Source organism: Rhizophagus irregularis, chromosome 4 (genome assembly GCF_026210795.1).
Source record: "Rhizophagus irregularis chromosome 4, complete sequence".
Classification (NCBI taxonomy): Eukaryota; Fungi; Glomeromycota; class Glomeromycetes; order Glomerales; family Glomeraceae; genus Rhizophagus; species Rhizophagus irregularis.
In genome coordinates, this window is record NC_089432.1 from 3,263,683 (window position 1) to 3,285,717 (window position 22,035).

The following is a 22,035-nucleotide window of genomic DNA, read 5'->3' on the forward strand; positions in this document are numbered from 1 at the left end:
GGTCAAATTTATATAATGCGTCCCAGTGACATGAATCGTGATTACGTGTTCCAGAACTTCAAGTTTATAATACTATTTATTAAAAACAGCATTAATACCGACAACTAAATATGTACGCAAAATCAAAAATCGACAAAAAGATTTAAGCTCTAGGGAAGTATTGTACTAATTGTATTAGTGATTAATTTATGATATTTTTATAATATTAAAAAATTGCAAAATGTATATGAAAGTAATAGAGCAAAATGGATTGATGGATTGAAATATGGCATTTAAATAATAATTGAAATAAAATAGACCATTGAGTTTTTGAATAATTCAAATTGATGATACAAGTTTATGATTTATTTGAGCTTTTGATAACTTAACATATTCATATAACTAAAAAAGAAACCTAAAATTTTATCTATTTCATCTACTGTATTTAAAATTTTGTTGGAGTTAGTTTTTTATATATAGAATTAAAATCTAAGTTTATTAAAAATGTGTTATTCGACAAAATTTTTACTATTATAAGTGGGAATATTTAAATGAGTAAACATTTAAGCAAATTTTGCAAAGTTTATGTAATACTGTACCGTAATTATTGCTAAATTTTGAAATGCTTTTTAGATTTGTCCATCAAAAAGAAAAATTATTTGAAAATATTAAATGAAAATTTATTATAAATATAGTTTATTTTTTAACGAAAATTCATCAATTTTTATAGTAAGAATATAACTACTTTTCCACAAAAAGACGTTAATTGCTTACGAAATAAAAAAAAATTAGTTTGTATGTATTGTATGGTTCATGTTTCAGGTTGTGTATTCTAGATAATTTTTTCCGGAAGTTAATATAATAAATTAAACTTTCTATTTTTAACCCATTTACTATTAGCTCTACGAATCTCTTCGGGGCCAGAATTACATAATGCTGCCTGGCATTATTCAGGATCTACACGTAGTTTTGTTGATTCTACGCAAACTATTGTTTCCTTTTTTGTCCTCATTGAATATCCAAATTAAATCATGTATTAAACACCGACTTTTACAAACTTTTTAACAGAATTTATATTATAAAATGTGCTTTATTAATGAAAATCAATTAGTATACGAATTTAATAAATTAAATATTTCTGATAAAGATTCTAATTCCGTGAAAATTAATCATAAAAATTGTTATGACCCAGATAATAAAAAATTTTGGTGTAAAGAATGTGTTCCTCGCTGCATAGTTGAAGGATGGACCAGTGGAAATGATGATATTGATAAATTTATCAAGGATACGATTTATAATGCAAATGATCATTATATTTATCCATTTTTTCTTGAATGGATTCCATTTGATAGATTTAAAGATATGAAACAAATAGGTGAAGGTGGATTCGCAAAAGTTTATTCTGCAACTTGGATTGATGGTATAACAAACTATATTAAACAAGATGATGGAAATTGGATAAAAAGAGAACCTGAATCCATACAAGTTGCTTTGAAAAGGTTGAATGGATCACAAAATATATCAGCTGATTTTTTAAATGAGGTATTTTTTTCACATGCACTTATTTTATAATCTTATAAACTATTGAAAATATATTTAAATTTATTTTAATTTGAATAATAGCTTAAAACACATTGGAAATTAAATTTCTTACAAGGTAGTTCTTTAACATTTTATGGAATAACTAAAGATCCAGAAACTGAAGAAATTATGATGATTATGCAATATGCAGAAGATGGAAATTTGAGAAATGTTCTTTCAAGTAATTTTAACAACATTTTTTGGGATAAGAAAATTGGTTATTTATTGGATTCAACACAAGACCTTGAAAGTTTACATAAACTAGGATATTTTCATAAAGATTTTCATAGTGGAAATATATTAAATATTGGTGTAACTTCTTATATATCAGATTTTGGATTATCTAAACCATCAAATGAACAAAAATTAGATAAAATATATGGTGTTTTGCCATATATTGCCCCAGAAGTTTTAAATGGAGAACCATATACATTACCTTCAGATATTTATAGTTTTGGTGTAGTTATGGCTGAGTTATCATCTGGAAAACCACCTTTTCATAAAAGAAAACATGATAATAGTTTAGCATTAGAAATATATAATGGTCTCAGACCAGAATTTGGAAAGGGAACTCCTAAAATTTATAAGAAATTGGCACATAGATGTATGGATGCTAATCCAAATCAAAGACCAACAGCCAGTAAACTATATGAAATATTAAAATGTTGGTATTATTATGATGATAATGAGAAATATGGATATAAAGGAGAGGAGGTTAGAATTGCATTTGAAAAAGCTAATAAGGAAATACCAAATATTTCAACCTTACATGAAAAAGATCCGGATGCTATTTATACTAGTAGAGCATTTACATTTAAAAATTTGTTAAAACCAATTAATTCAACTTTTATTGCTACTATATATCTTAATGAAGAAGATAATGAAGGTATTGCATTTTATATTACATTTTTAAATTTTATAAAATAATTAAGATAATAATAACTAAATCTTATTTATTATAATAGGTTGTCAGGATTCTCAATTAGCTGGCTTAGAGATTTCTAGCTCATTAAATTAAAGGTGAATATAACTTACTATCTTTATCATGGTGACCGATTAAAAAAAAAAAAAAAAAAAAAATTTATACTTGAAAAAATAAAAAATATGCTCATAAACAATGCGATTTTTAAGATTCCAATGGTTTTGGTATAGGTGACAATTTCACGCTATTTACACATTAAATATAATTAGGAACTATTTATTTTTGTTTTCATAAAATCTTTAACATGCAGTGAAGTTGAGAGAAGTGTAAGTGTTTAGAACTTTTAAGCAAAACTTGGTATGATTTTGTTTTTTTTTTGCCAATAGTAAAGAAATTTATAATTGATTTTAAAGTTAGGTGAGAGTGGGGAAACTTTTTGTGAATTTTTAACTCCTTATCATTAAGATTTTTATTTTAGTATCATTAGAATCATCTTGGTTTAAAGCTTTTTTTTTTGATTTAATATTTATTTTTCAAAAAAAAATATTATTTTTGTAACTTATGGTTAATATTGGGCAAAATATAGATAATTTTGCTATTAAATACTATCATCAGATTATACTTAAAATAGAGCTTGCAGTTAAGCATAACTTTGCTTAATTTAAACAAGTGGATTGTTTACTGTGATTTGTAACATAGTAATTATTGCACATTTGATTTTTTTTTATTTGATTATACTAAGCAATAAATTAATATGTATATTCATTTTAGCATGTACTACATTAAAATAGAATAAAGTTAGAAAACTTTAGTTTATCAAGAAGAAAAAATAACTGATGCATTATATTTAAAATAAAAGTCAACAAATATAGATTAGCTATTGAAATAAGTATAAAAATTTTACATTATCATTGGAAATGGTTTTATATTATTATTTTGATAATTTATAACTCATAATTGGAAAAGTTATAAAAAAAGATTTATTAAAATTACAAACTAAGAAACTTGTAAAATATTTACTATTCTAATCTTAGTGTTTTAAATAATTCTAAGTATAATAAAAAAAAAGTGAATATAAATATATAAGCTAAAAAAAAAAGAATTATTTAAATTACAAACTAAGAAACTTGTAAAATATTTTACTACTCTAGCCTTAGTGTTTAAATAAATTTAAAAAGAATAAAATGAAAAACAATTTCTTTTGAATGTGTAATATCAAATATCACTTAAAAATTAAAACTATAAATTTTTTAAAAACAAACAATGATTAGTTAATTTTCATCTGTTTTAATATCTAAATAATTAAATATTAAATAAAATTAATTTCATATAAATAATTTGAAAGATTAATTTTTTTTATATACTATATTACATACCTAATGACTTCAAATTAACCATACATCCACTCAAATCTTCACTTGCTATCATTTCATTCAATTTTTTACTAGTAAAATCAAGTAAACGACTTGTATAACATGCTTGTGGATGTGATTCAGTAACAAGATTGTTGTTATGCTGCCCAATTGGTGCATTTATAAATTCCATAATGTTGCTTTTTAATTCTTCACTGTCTTCATAAGAATTGAAAATCCAATTTTTAATAATTTTTAACACTTCTTTAGAAGATGGTCTTTTTGATGAATCTTCATTCCAACATTTTTTCATTAAATCTACATAACATTGTGGAGTATTTTCAAGAATTTCAGGACGTACACCCTTACAAATACTCAAACTAAGTTGAATATCATGTGCTCTATTATTAAATGGTGGTATCCCGGATGTAAGTTCCCACATAATCATAGAAAAACTATATATATCACTAGCTGGAGTATAAGATTTGCCTCTTAAAACTTCAGGAGCCATAAATGGAATTACACCATAAATATCATACTTTTTCAAAAATGATTTTACAGGTTGGCATAATCCTAAATCACTAATATAAAATTTATCCTTATTGCCATCATCATTATGATTTAAAATATTACCATCATGAAAATCACAATGAATAAGATTTTTTTCATGTATATCACTAAGTCCAGAAATAATTTCGTACAACATATATAATTTTTGATTCCAATTATTTTTTACTATTCTTGTTAAATTTTCTCTTAAATTACCTTTATTTGCATAATCCATTACTACCATATATTTTGAAATATTTGGATCTTCTGTAAATCCATAAAAAAATATAATATCATCCGAACTTGAAACGCTTGTATGATATTTCCACTAAAAAAAATAATAATAATTTATTAATTTTAGTTTAAATTAAAAATAAAAAATAATATACTATCATACTTCTTTTAAAAATTCATTTAAATTTTCATTCAAATTCTTGTGACATTTAAGAATTACTTCTTCATCTTTATTATTATTTAACCAAGTAGCTTTATATATAGTACCAAATCCTCCTTCATTAAGATATTCAACATTCTTAAATTTGTTATAAGGAATCCATCTTAATTTTTTTTCAAGAATAAAATCATCTATAATTGTATTTCCACTTTTCCCATATCTATAAATTTAAATAATTAAAATTATATTATAAATATTATATATAGATTGTATTATAATTTGCACAAAACAAATTATTACTTACTCTAAAATTTAAATAGGCATTTAACGTAATATAATATAAGTCTTAATTTTTGGATAAATACATATAACAACCTATAATTTACAACTTACCAACTAAAGTAACAAATATTTTTCAAATGAAAGAATTCAGTTATCAAATAAATATTATATAAAATATATAATGATAGAGATACTTACAAGCTAGATCATAAATAATTTTAAATAAAAAAATTAGTTAGTTTAAATTATATGAGCGTAAATATTATAACAATAAGTAATAATAGAATTAAAATAATTAACTTACGATCTAAAAGAATTTAGTTAGTTTAAATTATATGTAAATATTATATAAGCAAGTAATAATAGAATTAAATAAATAACTTACTCACTATATTTTTAAATAATTTTTTAAATAAAGATTTAGTTAGTTTAAATTATATGTAAATATTATAACAATAAGTAATAATTGGATTAAATAAATAACTTACAATCTATTAAATAAATAAAGAAATTTAGTCAGTTTAAATTATATGTAAATATTATAACAATAAGTAATAATAGAATTAAATAAATAACTTACAATCTATTTAATAAATAAAGAAATTAGTTAGTTTAAATTATATGCAATAATAGAATTAAATAAATAACTTATAACTTACGAACTATTAAATAAAGAAATTAGTTAGTTCAATTATATGTAAATATTATAACAATAAGTAATAATGGAATCATTAAATAAATAACTTATAACTTACGAACTATTAAATAAAGGAATTAGTTAGTTTAAATTATATGTAAATATTATAACAATAAGTAATAATTAAATTAAATAAATAACTTACACCCTATATTATTTAATAATTTTTTAAATAAAGAAATTGGTTAGTTTAAATTATATGTAAATATTATAACAATAAGTAATAATTAAATTAAATAAATAACTTACGATCTATTAAATAAATAAAGAAATTAGTTAGTTTAAATTATATGTAAATATTATAACAATAAGTAATAATTGAATTAAATAAATAACTTACGATCTATTAAATAAATAAAGAAATTAGTTAGCATAAATTATATGTAAATATTATAGCAATACTAAGTAATAATAGGAATTAAATAAATAACTAATAACTTACGAACTATTAAAAAAGAAATTAGTTAGTTTAAATTATATGTAAATATTATAACAATAAGCAATAATAGAATTAAATAAATAACTTACACCCTATATTATTTAATAATTTTTTAAATAAAGAGATTAGTTAGCCTAAATTATATGTAAATATTATAATAATAAGTAATGATAGAATTATAGAATTAAATAAATAACTTACACCCTATATTATTAATAATTTTTTAAATAAAGAAATTAGTTAATTAAAATTACATGTAAAAAATAATAGAATTAAATAAATAACTTACGATCTATTAAATAAATAGTTAGTTTAAATTATATGTAAATATTATAACAATAAGTAATAATAGAATTAAATAAATAACTTACCATCTATTAATAAATAAAGGAATTAGTTAGTTTAAATTATATGTAAATATTATAACAATAAGTAATAATTGAATTAAATAAATCACTTACACCCTATATTATTTAATAATTTTTTAAATAAAGAAATTAGTTAGTTTAAATTATATGTAAATATTATAACGACATGTAATAATTAAATTAAATAAATAACTTACGATCTATTAAATAAATAAAGAAATTAGTTAGTTTAAATTATATGTAAATATTATAACAATAAGTAATAATAGAATTAAATAAATAAACTTACTATCTATTAAATAAATAAAGAAATTAGTTAGTTTAAATTATATGTAAATATTACAACAATAAGTAATAATTGAATTAAATAAATAACTTACCATCTATTAAATAAATAAAGAAATTAGTTAAAATTATATGTAAATATTATAACAATAAGTAATAAGAATTAAATAAATAACTTACTATCTATTAAATAAATAAATTAATTAATTAGTTTAAATTATATAAAAATATTATAACACTAAGTAATAATAGAATTAAATAAAAACTTACAATCTATTAAATAAATAAAGAAATTAGTTAGTCTAAATTATATGTAAATATTATAACAATAGTAATAATAGAATTAAATGAATAACTTACACCCTATATTATTTAATAATTTTTTAAATAAAGAAATTAGTTAGTTTAAATAGTAATAATTAGAATTAAATAAATAACTTACGATCTATTAAATAAATAAAGAAATTAGTTAATTTAAATTATATAAAAATATTATAACAATAAGTAATAATTGAATTAAATAAATAACTTACGATCTATTAAATAAATAAAGAAATTAGTTAGTTTAAATTATATGTAAATATTATAACAATAAGTAATAATAAAATTAAATAAATAATTTACCATCTATTAAATAAATAAAGAAATTAGTTAGTTTAAACTATATGTAAATATTATAACAATAATTAATAATAGAATTAAATAAATAACTTACGATCTATTAAATAAATAAAGAAATTAGTTAGTTTAAATTATATGTAAATATTATAACAATAAGTAATAATAAAATTAAATAAATAATTTACCATCTAATAAAGAAATTAGTTAGTTTAAATTATATGTAAATTTTATAACAATAAGTAATAATAGAATTGAATAAATAACTTACATGCTATATTATTAATAATTTTTTAAATAAAGAAATTAGTTAGTTTAAATTATATAAAAATATTACAACAATAAGTAATAATAGAATTAAATAAATAATTTACCATCTTTTAAATAAATAAATAAAGAAATTAGTTAGTTTAAATTATATGTAAATATTATAACACTAAGTAATAATAGAATTAAATAAATAACTTACCGTCTATTAAATATATAAAGAAATTAGTTAGTTTAAATTATAAGTAATAATAGAATTAAATAAATAACTTACCATCTATAAAATAATTTTTTAAATAAAGAAATTAGTTAGTTTAAATTATATAAATAATATAAATATAGATATCATATAACTTACACCCTATAGTATTATTAATTATTAATTAGTTAGATATAAAGATAATATAAATGCAAATTATATATATATTACTTACAATCTAGTTAAATATAATTAGTTGAACTATGTAAAATATTAAACATGAATTATTTATAAATAAAAACTTAATATTTCAGTTTGAGTTTGTTTGATACCTTTAATACGTTGATCCATTACTATATCAAAATTCTCCCTAATTGGAAAAGAAGTAAATATCTTTTTTTCTTTTTTTTAAAATGCCTTTATTTATTAGTATAAATAAATATGGTAACAATATTTATACAAAATACATTGTGTTAATTACAATTACAAGCATTGCATCATTGCATATATGACAAACAAATTTTGCACAACCGGAATGTATATCAATTATTACAAAATCGCAGTAACTGGTTAATCTTTTCGTCTTAGGTAATTATTAAGCACCAATGAAATGATTATCATTCATATTAGTTTTGTTAATATCGTTTTTAAATAAATTATAGCACTTTGAAACAAAAAAAAAAAAATATTTATAATTTGCCAATCTTCTCACTATTAAAAAAGGTTTGAAATAAAATAAATAAAATATAAAGTTATAAAAACAAAAAAAAACACTCCAATTAAGGTGCATGGTTATGGTGTTATATGTGAATTTCAGCCACCTCCTTTTTAGAAATATAGATCATGTTTAATAATGGCTAATTTTTGCAATTTTCCAAATTTAATTAGTGTTCAGTAAAATTTTGTCCACATACTAATTAATCATTTTGTCACTGATCGGTAAGATCATGAATTGTTTAATTATAAAAATATTTTTCAAAATTTAATTAATAAATGCTTGACAATTCAGGCATTAAGTCATATAGGTGAAAATTTTTGGGTAATGCTGGGGTCATCCACCCATACGATCAACTGGTACTTATATTTATATTATTTTTTGTCAAAAATTGTGGAATAAAAAATAATGTGAATTTCTGATTATTGGTTACTAATGCTAATAAAAGCAATGGAATTTAATTGAATCAATAGACACTGGATTTCCATCTTCTTTTTTAATGATAATTAATTATTAATTAATTTTTTGAAAAACTATAATTTTTTATTATTCTAAACAATAATAATCAAACAACTAAATTTCTTGAATATTCACATACGTATAATATTGGTAAAACTAATTGGATTAGTACTGTAAAAGAATCCTGAACAATATATATACACAGTATATTAGATGGGTTTGGGCCGGCAAACTTTCTTCAAAATTCACCCAAGCCGGGTCCGGGCCGGCACATGATTTTTCGTTAAACCCAGATTTTTGTAATTCTGGCCAAAATCGTCTTAATTCCGGCCGAAATTAAACTGGGCTAAAATTAAGTTGGCCGATTTTTGTTGTTTTTACAACAAATGATATAATAATAATCCAGGTTCGGTCCTGCAGGCCGGGCCGGGTTGTAAAATAGGGGTCAATGCAGACCTCTAGTGTATATAGGTCAGATGAAAATTTCAAAATTTACTCAAACTATTTACAATCCTGCTAAGCAAATTCTTATTATGACATTAAGATTTTCTACATTACTAAGCAATTTATTTTGTGACCATTTATAAAAAAATATATTTATATATTTATTAAAAATATTTTATTTAAACACAATTTTAAATATGAATTATAATGACTATTGGTAAATTTTTTAAGGTAAAAATCTGCGAAGAAATTTCTGCGCAGATCTGCAAGTGTTAAAAAAATCTGCGCAGAATTTTTAAAATACATCTGTGAAATTCTTCAGAATATTAAAAAATTTAGTATTGGACACTGCATTAATTAATTCATTTATAAATTGAAATCTTTTTATTAAACTGTATTTAATAATATTTACAAAATTAACAAAAAAGTACATATTACATGTTGAAAGTTATCAAAGAAAAAAAAGATTTTATTAAATGCACTAAAATCAAAGTTCCGTCGTCTTCTTTACATCAAATTCATATGTTGTTAATGGTTTGGGACATTGTTCCAGTTGGTTCGATTCCAACAAACAACAAATAAAATAGAAAAAATCCAAAGTTCTTTGCGCACATTCACTAGAGTACAGAATATTAGAACTACAAAATAAAAAGAAACGTTAGTAACGTTTCTTGAAAAAAAAATTTTAAAATTGTTTCACAACATTAAAGTATTGCGAAACTTACCATTTCGATTTTCCACTATCGAAAGTCTGAAACTTACAAAAAGAAAAGGAAGAAACATTAGTACCGTTTCTTTGAAAAATAAAAATGAAGATTTCGAAGATTACCTTCGAAATTTCGTCTAATGAGCATTCAGAAACCCGTAAACCTACAAAAGAAAGAAAATCGAAATGTTAGTAAATCATTTTGATAAAAAAAAGCAAAAAATTTCAAAGAAATTACCTTTGAAATTCAATCCAAGCACCAGAAATCCGTAGACCTACAAAAAAATAAATAAATAAATAAACGAACGTTAGTGAACATTCGTTAAATAAACAAACATAAAGAATTTCAAAGTTTTACATTAGAAATCCCATCCAGGCGGTGACCAAATGCCGAAAACCTACCAAAAAAAAAACGTTTCGTTTAAATAAAATAAAAAAAATGTAGAATTTCGAAGTTTTACCTTCGAAATTCCGTCCAAGAGGCACCAAGAAAGCCGAAAATCTACAAAAAAAAAAGAAAAACGAAACTTTAAATAACGTTTCGTTTAAAAAATAAAAAAAATATTAGTTTTGTAACGAAAAGTTCGTTACGAAACTTACCATGTTGAAAATTCTGTCCAGACGAAACTGGAAAGCTGGAAACCTACAAAAGAAAAACTGAAACGTTAGTCAACGTTCGTTCAAGTAAAAAATAAACAAAAAAAAATAAAAAAATTTCCTTCGAAATTCCGTCCAGGAGAGTTCAGGAGAGCCAGAACATAAAAAAAGAAAATCGAAACGTTAATAACGCTTCGTAAAAATAAACAAAAAATAAATAAAAAATAAAAATAAAATCGAAGTTTACTTTTGAAATTAAGTCCTTCGGCGTCCTGGACCTACGAAGAAAGAAAAAAACGAACGTTAGTGAACGTTCGTTAAAAAAAAAAGACTCCTTTTTTTTTAAGTTATTTACCTTCGAAATCGAGTCCCGTACCTTCGGCGTCTTGGACCTACAAAAATGAAACGAACGTTAGTTAACGTTCGTAAAAAAATCTAATAAAAAAAAAACACTTTCGAAGGATATAAAGGATATACCCTCGAAATGGAGCCCACGAAGCGTCCGGAAAGCCGTGGACCTACAAAAGAGAAAGCCGAAACGTTGGTAAACATTACGCTAAAATAAAAGAAAAAAAAGTAAAATGAAAAATTTCGAAGCCTCACCTTCGAAATAGGAGACCGGAACCTGCCTTTCGGTTTCTTGTACCTACGAAAAGTAAAAAAATGAACGTTAACATTAGTAACGTTCATTAAATAAAATAATAAAAAAAAAAATCGAAGGTTTTACCTTCGATATGAAAACCTTCGATATGGGAGTCCGGAACTTGTCTTTCGGCTTCCTTTACTTAAAAAAAAAGAAGTACGAACGTTACTAACGTTCGTCAAATAAATTAATAAAAACTTTTTTTCGAAGGTTTACCTTCGATATGGGCTATGGTGCAGGCTGTACATGCAAAGTTGGCAAGATAATCTTTGTCGTTTTTGCTAAAATTGCGAAGAAAGATGAATAAGGTTTATAAGACTAACACCCGCTTGAGCAAGAGAACCCCAAAGGGGAATTCCTAGATATGCAGTTCTGTCGGGATTATAATTCTTATTAGCATTTCCAGCAAGTGATACCAATGCATCCATGGTATTAACATCCAAATATGCGGGAAATACTTCAAAATCATACGATCTGGCAAATATAGTGTCTTTTATTACTGGAGGGAGAAAATTGCCAATCTTCCCGTTTGTGGGAGTCTAGAACTCGTTTCGGTTTCCTTTACCTAAAAAAAGGAAATACGAATGTTACTAACGTTCGTCAATAAATTAAATAAAAAAAAAATTAATTTTTTTCGAAGGTTTTACCTTCGATATGGGTCCGGAACTCGTTTCGGCTTCCTTTACCTAAAAAAAAAAGAAATACGAACGTTAGTTAACGTTCGTTCAATAAAAATTAATTAAAAAAATAATCGCTTTTACCTTCGATATGGAAGTCCGGAACTCGTTTTCGGCTTCCTTTACCTAAAAAAAAAAGAAATATTTACGAAAAAAAAAGTTTTTTTACGAAATATAACATATCTGACTTCATTTTGTTCTTTTGTTTTCTGAAGTGTTATCTGGTATTACTCCAATCACGTACACAATAAGGACCATCATCGTTGATTGTGTCTTCCATGCCCATTTCCCCTTTCACAGACAGTCTTACCGTAGGCAGTGTCTATAAAAGATAAATGAACCTACAATAAGTAATAGCAAATGAGATGCATTTGTATGTCTAGACAGTCTAGTATAGAAATACCTCCAAATGAACTCCTATTATTACGACTTAGCTAGGAGCCATCGATTGTATATGTCGTTGGGAATTTTACACTTAAATATTTCATATATTTTATACGTTTTCATACAAATGAGGCCCGTGAGGTAAATTAATATAAATATTCTAAAAACATAGAAGTTGGCTAGGTTTTACTGTAAAACACCCCAAGCAAAAAAAAATGGAAAATACCTACTATATCCATGGATGCCACAGATTTGAGTTTCTTCGCTGTTGTTACGGAGCATTTGCAATATTGTAAGAAGTGATAATTTAAATCATCCACTTCATTACGTGCTAATTTCGTTATATCTCCCATATAATGTGTCGAGTAAATTCCGTGGGCCCAAAGGACTATTCATATAGAATTGTAGCGTTATCATCCTGATATAAGACAGCATCGTTCTTATCGTCTCTCTTGAATTTGATGGTTTTTGGTCAACATTTATGTTATAAACTCTATCTTTGTGTGCTTTGTTTATGATTTCTCCACTAAATCAAAGATATGTATCAATTCATCATATTCATCATAAAATAAAAAGTACAAGATTAAAGGCTTACAAGGCAATTCCTGATGTCAATTTTAATTTAAATTAAAATCTTATTAAAAAAAAATCCAAAAAACATCGAAAATAGATCCAAAATTCGATAGACCGTTTGGTTGGACCAAGTTTTTTCATCGCTGTCTGTTTGCAAGCCATCATAGTAGTAGTAAAACAAAAAATATCGACAGACTTCTCTCGTTCATAACATCAATGGCCGTCTCTCATCAAGTGTTTTTTCTACTTCTGACAATGCATTTTTAATATTTCCACTGAGCAAACAATGAAGATATTCCTTGATATCTTCAGGAAGATCAACCTCAACAGCAGTGTTTTGAGCTATCATCTCGAACGGTCCTCCGCGTCCGTTTCTGATAATGGTCTGAACGGTTCGCATAAAATATATATATATATCGATTTCTCATGTCATCAAAAAGTTCATTAATCTTGTTTTTCTTTACAACATTTGTTTCGACCGCAACTTACATGATAGATGTCCATCCATTTGTAGTAGATGGGAGGCGAATTTTGAGCCATTACCTTTTTCGTGAGAGAGACAATGAGCTTGTATCGTAACATCTTTTTGCACTGTTAAAGTCGTCATCAATTTCATATTCATGGTCCACTAAAGAGTTGATGATTTCCTGCTTTACATGACTATCGCGAGTTGTTGATAGTGCGTAATGTTTCATTTGTTTTGTTGCGACAGTTGTGAATGTTAAATGTTGCTCTGCCTATTCATAGGAAACAAAGAAGGGACCAGAATTAAATGGCCAGAAATTTATAAATGAAGGTTGAAGAGAAACACTTTCCATTACCTGTAATCCATGAACTTTTGTAGTAACCTTTGCCTCTTCTAAGTTTGTATGTCTCAGCCATCGAAAACTCATAAATGCATCCATCAGTATCTAAACCATCCTGTATAAGAATCGATTTTAGCCATAAAAAATTTTTAATAGATTTTAATTAACCACAAATAGAGGTAGCCACACTTCTGTAAGTTTATGAAAGGACCATCGCCACTCAAGAACCGTAGTCTAGTGGTTTTGCTCAATCCCAGTTGTAACAGGGTGGAACCGTAGTCCCCTATGCTTCCTGTCACACAATCGCCACATAACTCGCAAAAGCATGACTTTACCTTAAATTGTTGCAACATCTTTTTTTGCTGATTTCCTTTCTTCTTCCGAGCCCTCATTTTCGAACCAGTCAAGTTGCTTGTAAAGTGATGTTGTAATCTTCGTCTTGTTCATTGGAAGTTTAGACGCACGCCATTCTTCATGATACCTAAGAGCATCCCAAGCTTCACAGGGCGTTGTGAGGAAATAGGAGAAACCTAGTTTCGCCAAAAATCCTAGGAAAAGGTTAAAGAACTTTGTATTAAGAGCTGGAGTATTCAACGGATACGGTAGAAAATTAATACTTCTTTCGTCTCCCATCACATCCTTTCATCTCCTTTCACTCCTTTCACTCCTTTTTATCTCCCATCACTCCTCTACATCTTCTCATCACTTCTTTTCGTCCCCCATCACTCCTTTTCATCTCCCATCACTCCTCTTCGTCTTCCATCACTTCTTTTCGTCTCCCATCACTCTTTTCACTCCTTTTCATCTCCCATCACTCCTCTTCGTCTCTCATCACTTCTTTTCGTCTCCCATCACTCTCATGTCCTATTTCTCCTTTTTGTTTCCTATCACTTCTCATTACTCTTTTTTACTCTCTTCCATTTCTATTACTTTTCATTACTCCATTGTTATTTCATTTTTTTTATTAGCATCTTTCTCCTTGATCATTGTAATTTACTTATCTTTTTTATTTATTGTTATTGTTTCTTTATTTGTATCACTTCATTAAAAATAAATATGGTGATTTTTTTCTTTAAAATCGTAAATGTGTGGTTTAAATTTTCATATTTGCAAATAAAATTTCATTAAATAAGATTATTTTGAATAAATATATTTGTAAAAAAGTTTTTTTTTAAAATATCTTTTGTCGATAAAATTTTGAGTTTAACCGATCAAAAATTAGCCAAATTAAAAAAATCAGCCTTCAGCTGATTAATAAATTTACTCTATATATTGTACATCATGTGACATATTTGAAAAAAAACCAGGCGACAATCACCCCGGCGACGTTCCCCAATTTTTATAATTCCTAATTACGTCCAATTAAAATTGACTCGTAAACCATTAATTATTCATTTTATTAAAAAATATATATATATATATATTTTACGTCGAATAATGAAATAATTCCGATGATTACAAATCAGTAAATCACAGATCCATAAATTCGATCTCATTTTTTTTTTAATTTAAACAATTTAAACGTCTTTTAAAAAAATGATATATTTCGGTTTCTTAAACTGATTTATTTATTTTTTTTTTTAAAAAATAAACGATATTTCAGACCAATTTTTTTAAAAGAAAGATATATTTTTTCAGACCAATTGAAAAAAAAAAATATTAAACCGATTTTTTTTTCTTTTTCAAAATTTTAAAATCATTTATTTATTTTTTATTTATTAATTAGTTTTCTTAAACCGATTTTTTTTCGTTTTTTAAAATATTTATTTTTTATATTTTTTTTTAAAAAAACATTTCGGTTTCTTAAACTGATTTTTTTTTCTTTTTAAAAATTATTTTTTTTTATTATAATTATTTACTCTGAAGTCCGAATTGCAACTTTTTTAAGATCAAGAATACGGATCTTGGGTAAGTTGCCTTTTTTCTTAAAAAAAATTACTTTTAAAAACGTTATTAACGTTTCTTTTGTCTTATTTTATAGGACTTGTACTTTTTCGGGTTGGAATTTCGACTTGAAAGGTAAGAGATTTTTTAAAATTTGCTTTTTTTAGAGATTAATAACGTTTATTTTATTATATTTTGTAGGGAAACATTTTCGGCTTCCTGGATTCTTCTAAGACATGAGTATGCTCTGTGTGTTGTTATTTTTATAATTTCTTTAAAGAAACATATTAACGTTTTTTCTTTTTATTTCTCTGTAGGTTTTGGCTTCCTAATTCCTCCAGGACCTAATTCCTCCAGGATATAGGTATGTGTGGGTGGGTATTTATTTGGAATTTCTTTAATATTAACATTTCTTTTTTTTATTTTTTATAGGTTTTCCATTAAACTGCCTTTCCATTTGTAATTTTTGCGATCTAATCATCATTGTAACATAATTATTAATAATTGCGTCATTTTATTTGCAGTCCGTCCTAACGAAAAATATCAATATATCATATGACATTATGCAAACTTTCAAAAAAGAGAATCATCTAAAGCAGGATAAATCACATGATTTGATATAATATGAGTGGACTAATTTTTTTACTGATAGACAGAAACAGAAGGGAAAAGTCTTTAGAAATTAAGAAGCAATTTACTTTAAGACATAAAAGCTTTGATGACAATGACAAACTTACAATTCTGGCTAAAATTTGAGTATTACTAAAATCAATGGCTAACTGATAGGAGAACTGGACCAAATATGAAGTTTTAGGATGTAAAGTATTCGCTACCTAGTTTATATTTATTAAACCTTTTTTTTACCCTATTTTTTTTGTTAAAATCCTTTTTTTTTTTGTTATTTTGCAGTAGGTTTTACTGGATTTTTCCCAAAATGTTGACTAAAAGAAAAGATTTCCCTTTAAAAAAGCTTATATTTTACATAAAACTTACTCTTATTCCAAAATTCATTTGACAATATACATGTAAGATCCTCTTGTAGAATGACAAGTGGTTTAGTAGTTAATAAATTAGATTAGTTTTTGTATTTGATTATATATATTGTGTTAATATAAAATTTTTTTTAATAAACTATTAAATGTGTTGCAACAAATATATATATATATATATATATATATCTTATTTATAATATTTTTTAAAATAAAATTACAAAAAAAATTTATATCAATATATAATATTAAAAAATAATGTAATAAAATGTATTTTTACTTTTTTTTTAAATTTACTTAAGATAATAAAAGTGATTTTAAATGTCATTTTTTGATTTATTTGATAAAAACCATTTTTTATTATTAAATTTCAATTTTTACTAGGAGTAAAATTTTCTTATTGGGATTTATATAATATTACATAACATAAATTGACCAATAAAACTTTACTAAAAATGGCCAATTTTTTAAAATGATTTTGTAATAATTTTAAAATACTACTAAAATACATTTAGTATTCCACACGAATCGATTCATGATACGGTGTGACCCTGATTGCTTCTGAATAATAAAAACATATTTTGCGAATAACTTTTGATCTAGCAGTCTGATTTTGATGATTTTTTTATTTTGATCAGGTCAACGAGACCCATCGATTAAAAAAATGATTATTAAAATTGGATCACTAGATCCAGTGATGTGCATTGGAAGCGTCCAATAACTTTTTATTGGAATTGGAAGGCTTGAAATTGGAAGAATTGGAAGATTCCAATATTCCAATAATTTTCAATACATATTAGTTTATATATATATGTATATTGTATATATTCTATGTATACTGGAAGCTTTCAACAAAAATTTGTTGGCATTAGAAGGCTTGGAATTGGAAAAATTGAAAGATTCCAATAGCTTCCAATCTTCCAATACACATCACTGCTAGATCCTAAGATAATAATTTTTGGAGGTTGAATTGAGTTCGAATCAAGTCCAAATTGAATCAAATTTTAGAGAAGAAATTTGGTTCATGCGGAACACTAAATACATTTAATACATCAAAATGTTTTTATTATACTTTTGTTATTATTTTGTAATTATATTGTATCTAGAACTTTAGGTTTATAAAAATAACTCAAAATAATATCATAATAATTTTTTAATACTTTTATTATTATTTTATCATTATAATATAATTAACTTTGATATTATTTTAATATTTTAATTTCAAAAATACTTTAAATATATTTTAATATATTTTAAAAATTTTACAAAATAATTGTACAATTGTTTTGAAAGCCATTGTATCTAGATCTATAAAAATATTTCAAAAAATTGGCAACATATGTGCCGATTTTTGGAATTAGTCTAAATTAAGATTTTTATAAAAATTTAATATTTTAGTAAGATTAACATTACACAAATCTAAATTAAATATGTGTTACATATTTACGTAACTCAGATTTAATAAAAAATAAAAAAAATTTTTTTAATCAATATTCAAAAATAACGGTAATAACCACTTCTTTTTCCCCATCACTCCCATCACTTTTCCATCATTTTTCTATTCACTTTTATTAAATATGACAAAAAAGTTTATAAGCAAATATAGCAGTTATTTTTAAGTGGTAAGTAAAAGAAAAAACTTAATATTTTATATACATAGATAAGACATATTTTTTCATAATTTTTAGCTTTAATTTATTGTTTTTTCTTTGTAAAAAATACATGCAAATAAAAAATAATTATGATGTAAAATAGTTGTAAAATGAATAATAAGATATTCTTTTTTTTCAAAATAACTAATTATATATTTGTTTTTTATCTTTTAAAATTATTTTATTAGATTTATTCTACTAAAATCCTTAAATTGCAAATAAAATCTTTTAAATAAAGTAAAAGAATTTGGGATTCTCTTATGAAAGCATTTTTTGGTAAGAAATAAAATTTTCAGATCGGACTTTATGCAGGTGACAAAATCGTGCATTATTATTCCTGGAGATATGCTAACGTCATCATTTTACATTCATTTGAAAGCTGAGAATTTGCTCTATCGTAAGAATCAAAGATCAGGAAAATTGGATCACTGGATGAGGCGTAATTAACGATCAAAGTCAAATCAAATTTAAAAATTAAAAATAAATATATTAGACGTAATTATTCACAATCCAGTGATTCAATTCATTCGATTTTAGGCTTATTAGATAGACCTCAATTTTCTCTTTCAAATGAATATAATTTCATTCGTGTAGCTTGCATCTACAGGTATTTAATAAATTTTTTTATATCAGATTTTATCAAACTTATAAAATTTTATATTAATAATATAATTGATGATTCCTAAACATCTACATATAATAAACGAATTATTTTAAATTTATTTTAAAGATAAAAGTTGGCATCACCTTAGGGAGCAAAGATCATTCAAATTGAATCACTATATGTGAAGTAATTAATGATCAAATTTAGATAAAATTCAATAATATACTGAACGTGATTACTGAACAACTAGTGATTCAATTCACTTGATTTTAGATTCATTAGATAGATCTCGATTTTCTCTTTCAAATGAATGTAAATTTATTTGTATAGCTTATTTCTACGAAGAATTATCAATGATTTTGTCATGAGAGTTATATTTGATCTTTTAAATTTTAATGATATCTTATATTAAAAAAAAATTAAAAATTATATAATTAATTAGTTTTTTTTGCATTATCTGGTATAAATTTATTATTCTTATATAAATGATAATTTATATTTGCTTTAATAAAATTATTTTTGTGTAAAAAAATTAGATTCCAAGGATCGGCCCATATGAAGAAAATGTTATTTTAAAATATTATAAATAAGATATATAATAGGGTATTACAATTAAGTTTATCTAAAATATAAGATATATATTATAAAACTAAAATTAAGTTTTATCACAATACATTTATAAATTTATTAAAACAATTTATTTAACATAAAATACATATAAAATTATAAAACTATTCTAATATAATTAATCTGAAACTACTTGTCATACTCATAAGTCATAAAATATCCTACATATATACTATTAAGTAATCTTTTTTATAAAATAATAATGGAAATTTTGTGATAAAAAGTATTATAATTATAATACTTTAATATATATTATAATATTATAATTTCAATTTTTATCTAAAATTTGCTTATAAATATAAATAATGTGGATTTTATAATTTATCACACCTGTGATGCATCACATCCTTTTTTGTCATCTGTGTCACACCCCTTCTCTTTTCATTTTTTATATGTATTCTGGAAACGGAATTTTTTCAGTTGTAAAAAATCCATTTTTCACACCTTTAATAGTTAAATGTCACATGTTTTAACATATTTTAATTTTGCCTGGCATTACGTAATTTTGCCCAGGGTAATTAGGGTGTAATGTATAAATTTATGTATTGCAGATGTGAATATATATATATATATATATTAAAAAACAAAACTCAAATAATATATTATTTTTTTATTTTATTTTATTAAAAGAGATAATATAAGTATAATGGATAAATAATTAACTGGATAGTTAAATTAATGACTGAAACAAAAAAAAAATTGTTTAATAATTTCTGTTAAAATTTTATTATATAAGGATAATCTTTAATTTATCCAGACTATAATATATATGATTTATTATAATTGGTTGGTATACCAATAAAACATTTGATTGTTTCACATGGCGCCATTCAAATTTATATTTTTTATCAAGTATTATAATGAACTTTTGTAAAATAAACTTACTGCGGATTCAGCAGATCACGCGTGAGAAAGTTATATAATCACGTGATTACACAAAAAAAAAAATCGGAGCCAGGCTGAAGTGCAGAAGTCCGTGATTTAATATGTGCAGTAAATCATTTTGAGATTAGTTCAAATATAGCCGCATCATAACTTTAATACTGTACCAGGTATTATTTATTATACAGGAAAAAAAAATAATATTTCAATTTAAAGGAAATTTGAATCAGTTTTTAATGCACGCCATAATGTAATCCTTTATTTTACATTTAAAGAAATGATCAGATTTTTTTTTATAATAGAATTTTCTATTATATATTTTAATATAGTAAAAAAGTAATGGGATTAAATGATTGTTAAATTGCCCCTAAAGGAAAGGCTGCAAGTTTCGTTTCGCGATATAAAATTTTTAGTAAAATATGAATAGATGATATTATAGTACAACAAACAATCAGCGGATCAAAAAAAACATTTACACAGAAAATTTAAAAAATATAAATACATCCATATTTCATTCATTTCTATGAGGAAATGATGACCATTTCTTTCATTAGTCTTTAACAATAAAAAGAAGAAGGGGGAATTACGATAAAAAAAATAATTTTTTAAAAAAAAACAAAAAAAAAACAACATAATATTTAAAAAAAAAATAATAAAAAAATTTTAAGAACATTTTTTAATAATAATACATGTAAAAAAAATTTATTATAATAAATTAAAAATTTGGATTGCATTTTTGACATATGCTTTTACTAAATACAGTATATTTGATTAAGGTGGGACTAGAGATTAATTTGGCGATTCAACGCCCGGTGAAAGACAATGAAAAAATCGAGCGACAAAAGCATAATGCTTATCGATTAATAATTGTAATTATTTGCAATATAAGTTCAAAAGTAAATCTTAAAAAAAAAAAAAACTATAAAAAGAATTTTTTTTTAAAAAGATAAAATTCAAGACGATTAACTTGTTTCCAAATTAAATTATATAACAAAAAGTTTATTATTTTTAGTTTAAATGATAATTTTATTTTTATTTATAGTTCAAACTTCGTGTAATCATCTTAGTTGATCACATGGTCAATGCACAACATGAAAAAAGAGTAACACGGGAAATTCACGAGATTTAACCGAATATTAAACGGTAAAAAAGATTTTTTTTGTCAAACAATAAATTTCATTGGTTTATTTGAATTTATAATACAATATTCATTTGTTTAATGATAATCATTAATAAGGTTTAATTATTTTTTTATATAGGATCATTTTTCTTTGTGTAAATTATTTTTATTGATTATTAATCACTTGCATAAATTATAATTTATGCAGAATATTACTGGAAGGAGATTAAGGGGAAAAATAGAATAAACATGAACTTCGGAAATTTATGTTACTGACTCAAAGGAAAGGCCAAAAAAAGAGATCATTAGTTCGTATAAAGTAAAGTTTCAAAATTTTTTAT

At 23.8% G+C, this 22,035-nt stretch overlaps 5 protein-coding genes across 5 annotated transcripts; 1 reads left to right on the plus strand and 4 right to left on the minus strand.

Annotated features, from left to right (window-relative positions):
* Window positions 1-1,062: 1,062 nt before the first annotated feature.
* Window positions 1,063-2,578, plus strand: OCT59_024025 (uncharacterized protein; the record flags this gene model as incomplete). The annotated part of the gene is made up of 3 exons (XM_025329371.2): window positions 1,063-1,521; window positions 1,603-2,446; window positions 2,526-2,578. The coding sequence occupies 3 exons, from the start codon at window positions 1,063-1,065 to the stop codon at window positions 2,576-2,578; spliced, it is 1,356 nt and encodes a 451-aa protein (XP_025171413.1).
* A 1,175-nt stretch (window positions 2,579-3,753) lies between these two features.
* Window positions 3,754-4,995, minus strand: OCT59_024026 (uncharacterized protein; the record flags this gene model as incomplete). Its single annotated transcript, XM_066135119.1, has 5 exons — window positions 3,754-3,776; window positions 3,859-4,152; window positions 4,600-4,711; window positions 4,781-4,915; window positions 4,987-4,995. 5 exons carry the CDS (start codon window positions 4,993-4,995, stop codon window positions 3,754-3,756), a joined length of 573 nt encoding a protein of 190 aa, XP_065991174.1.
* A 5,042-nt stretch (window positions 4,996-10,037) lies between these two features.
* Window positions 10,038-12,910, minus strand: OCT59_024027 (uncharacterized protein; the record flags this gene model as incomplete). The annotated part of the gene is made up of 17 exons (XM_066135120.1): window positions 10,038-10,188; window positions 10,276-10,307; window positions 10,380-10,420; window positions 10,495-10,531; window positions 10,615-10,654; window positions 10,718-10,758; window positions 10,857-10,899; window positions 11,230-11,245; window positions 11,331-11,371; window positions 11,457-11,499; window positions 11,581-11,637; window positions 11,713-11,777; window positions 11,997-12,061; window positions 12,144-12,182; window positions 12,258-12,299; window positions 12,418-12,495; window positions 12,788-12,910. The coding sequence occupies 17 exons, from the start codon at window positions 12,908-12,910 to the stop codon at window positions 10,038-10,040; spliced, it is 954 nt and encodes a 317-aa protein (XP_065991175.1).
* Window positions 12,911-13,335: 425 nt separating this feature from the next.
* OCT59_024028 (uncharacterized protein) lies at window positions 13,336-14,035 on the minus strand (the record flags this gene model as incomplete). Its single annotated transcript, XM_066135121.1, has 3 exons — window positions 13,336-13,504; window positions 13,674-13,867; window positions 13,952-14,035. 3 exons carry the CDS (start codon window positions 14,033-14,035, stop codon window positions 13,336-13,338), a joined length of 447 nt encoding a protein of 148 aa, XP_065991176.1.
* A 237-nt stretch (window positions 14,036-14,272) lies between these two features.
* On the minus strand, window positions 14,273-14,569 carry OCT59_024029 (uncharacterized protein; the record flags this gene model as incomplete). The annotated part of the gene is made up of 1 exon (XM_066135123.1): window positions 14,273-14,569. One exon carries the CDS (start codon window positions 14,567-14,569, stop codon window positions 14,273-14,275), a length of 297 nt encoding a protein of 98 aa, XP_065991177.1.
* Window positions 14,570-22,035: the final 7,466 nt, after the last annotated feature.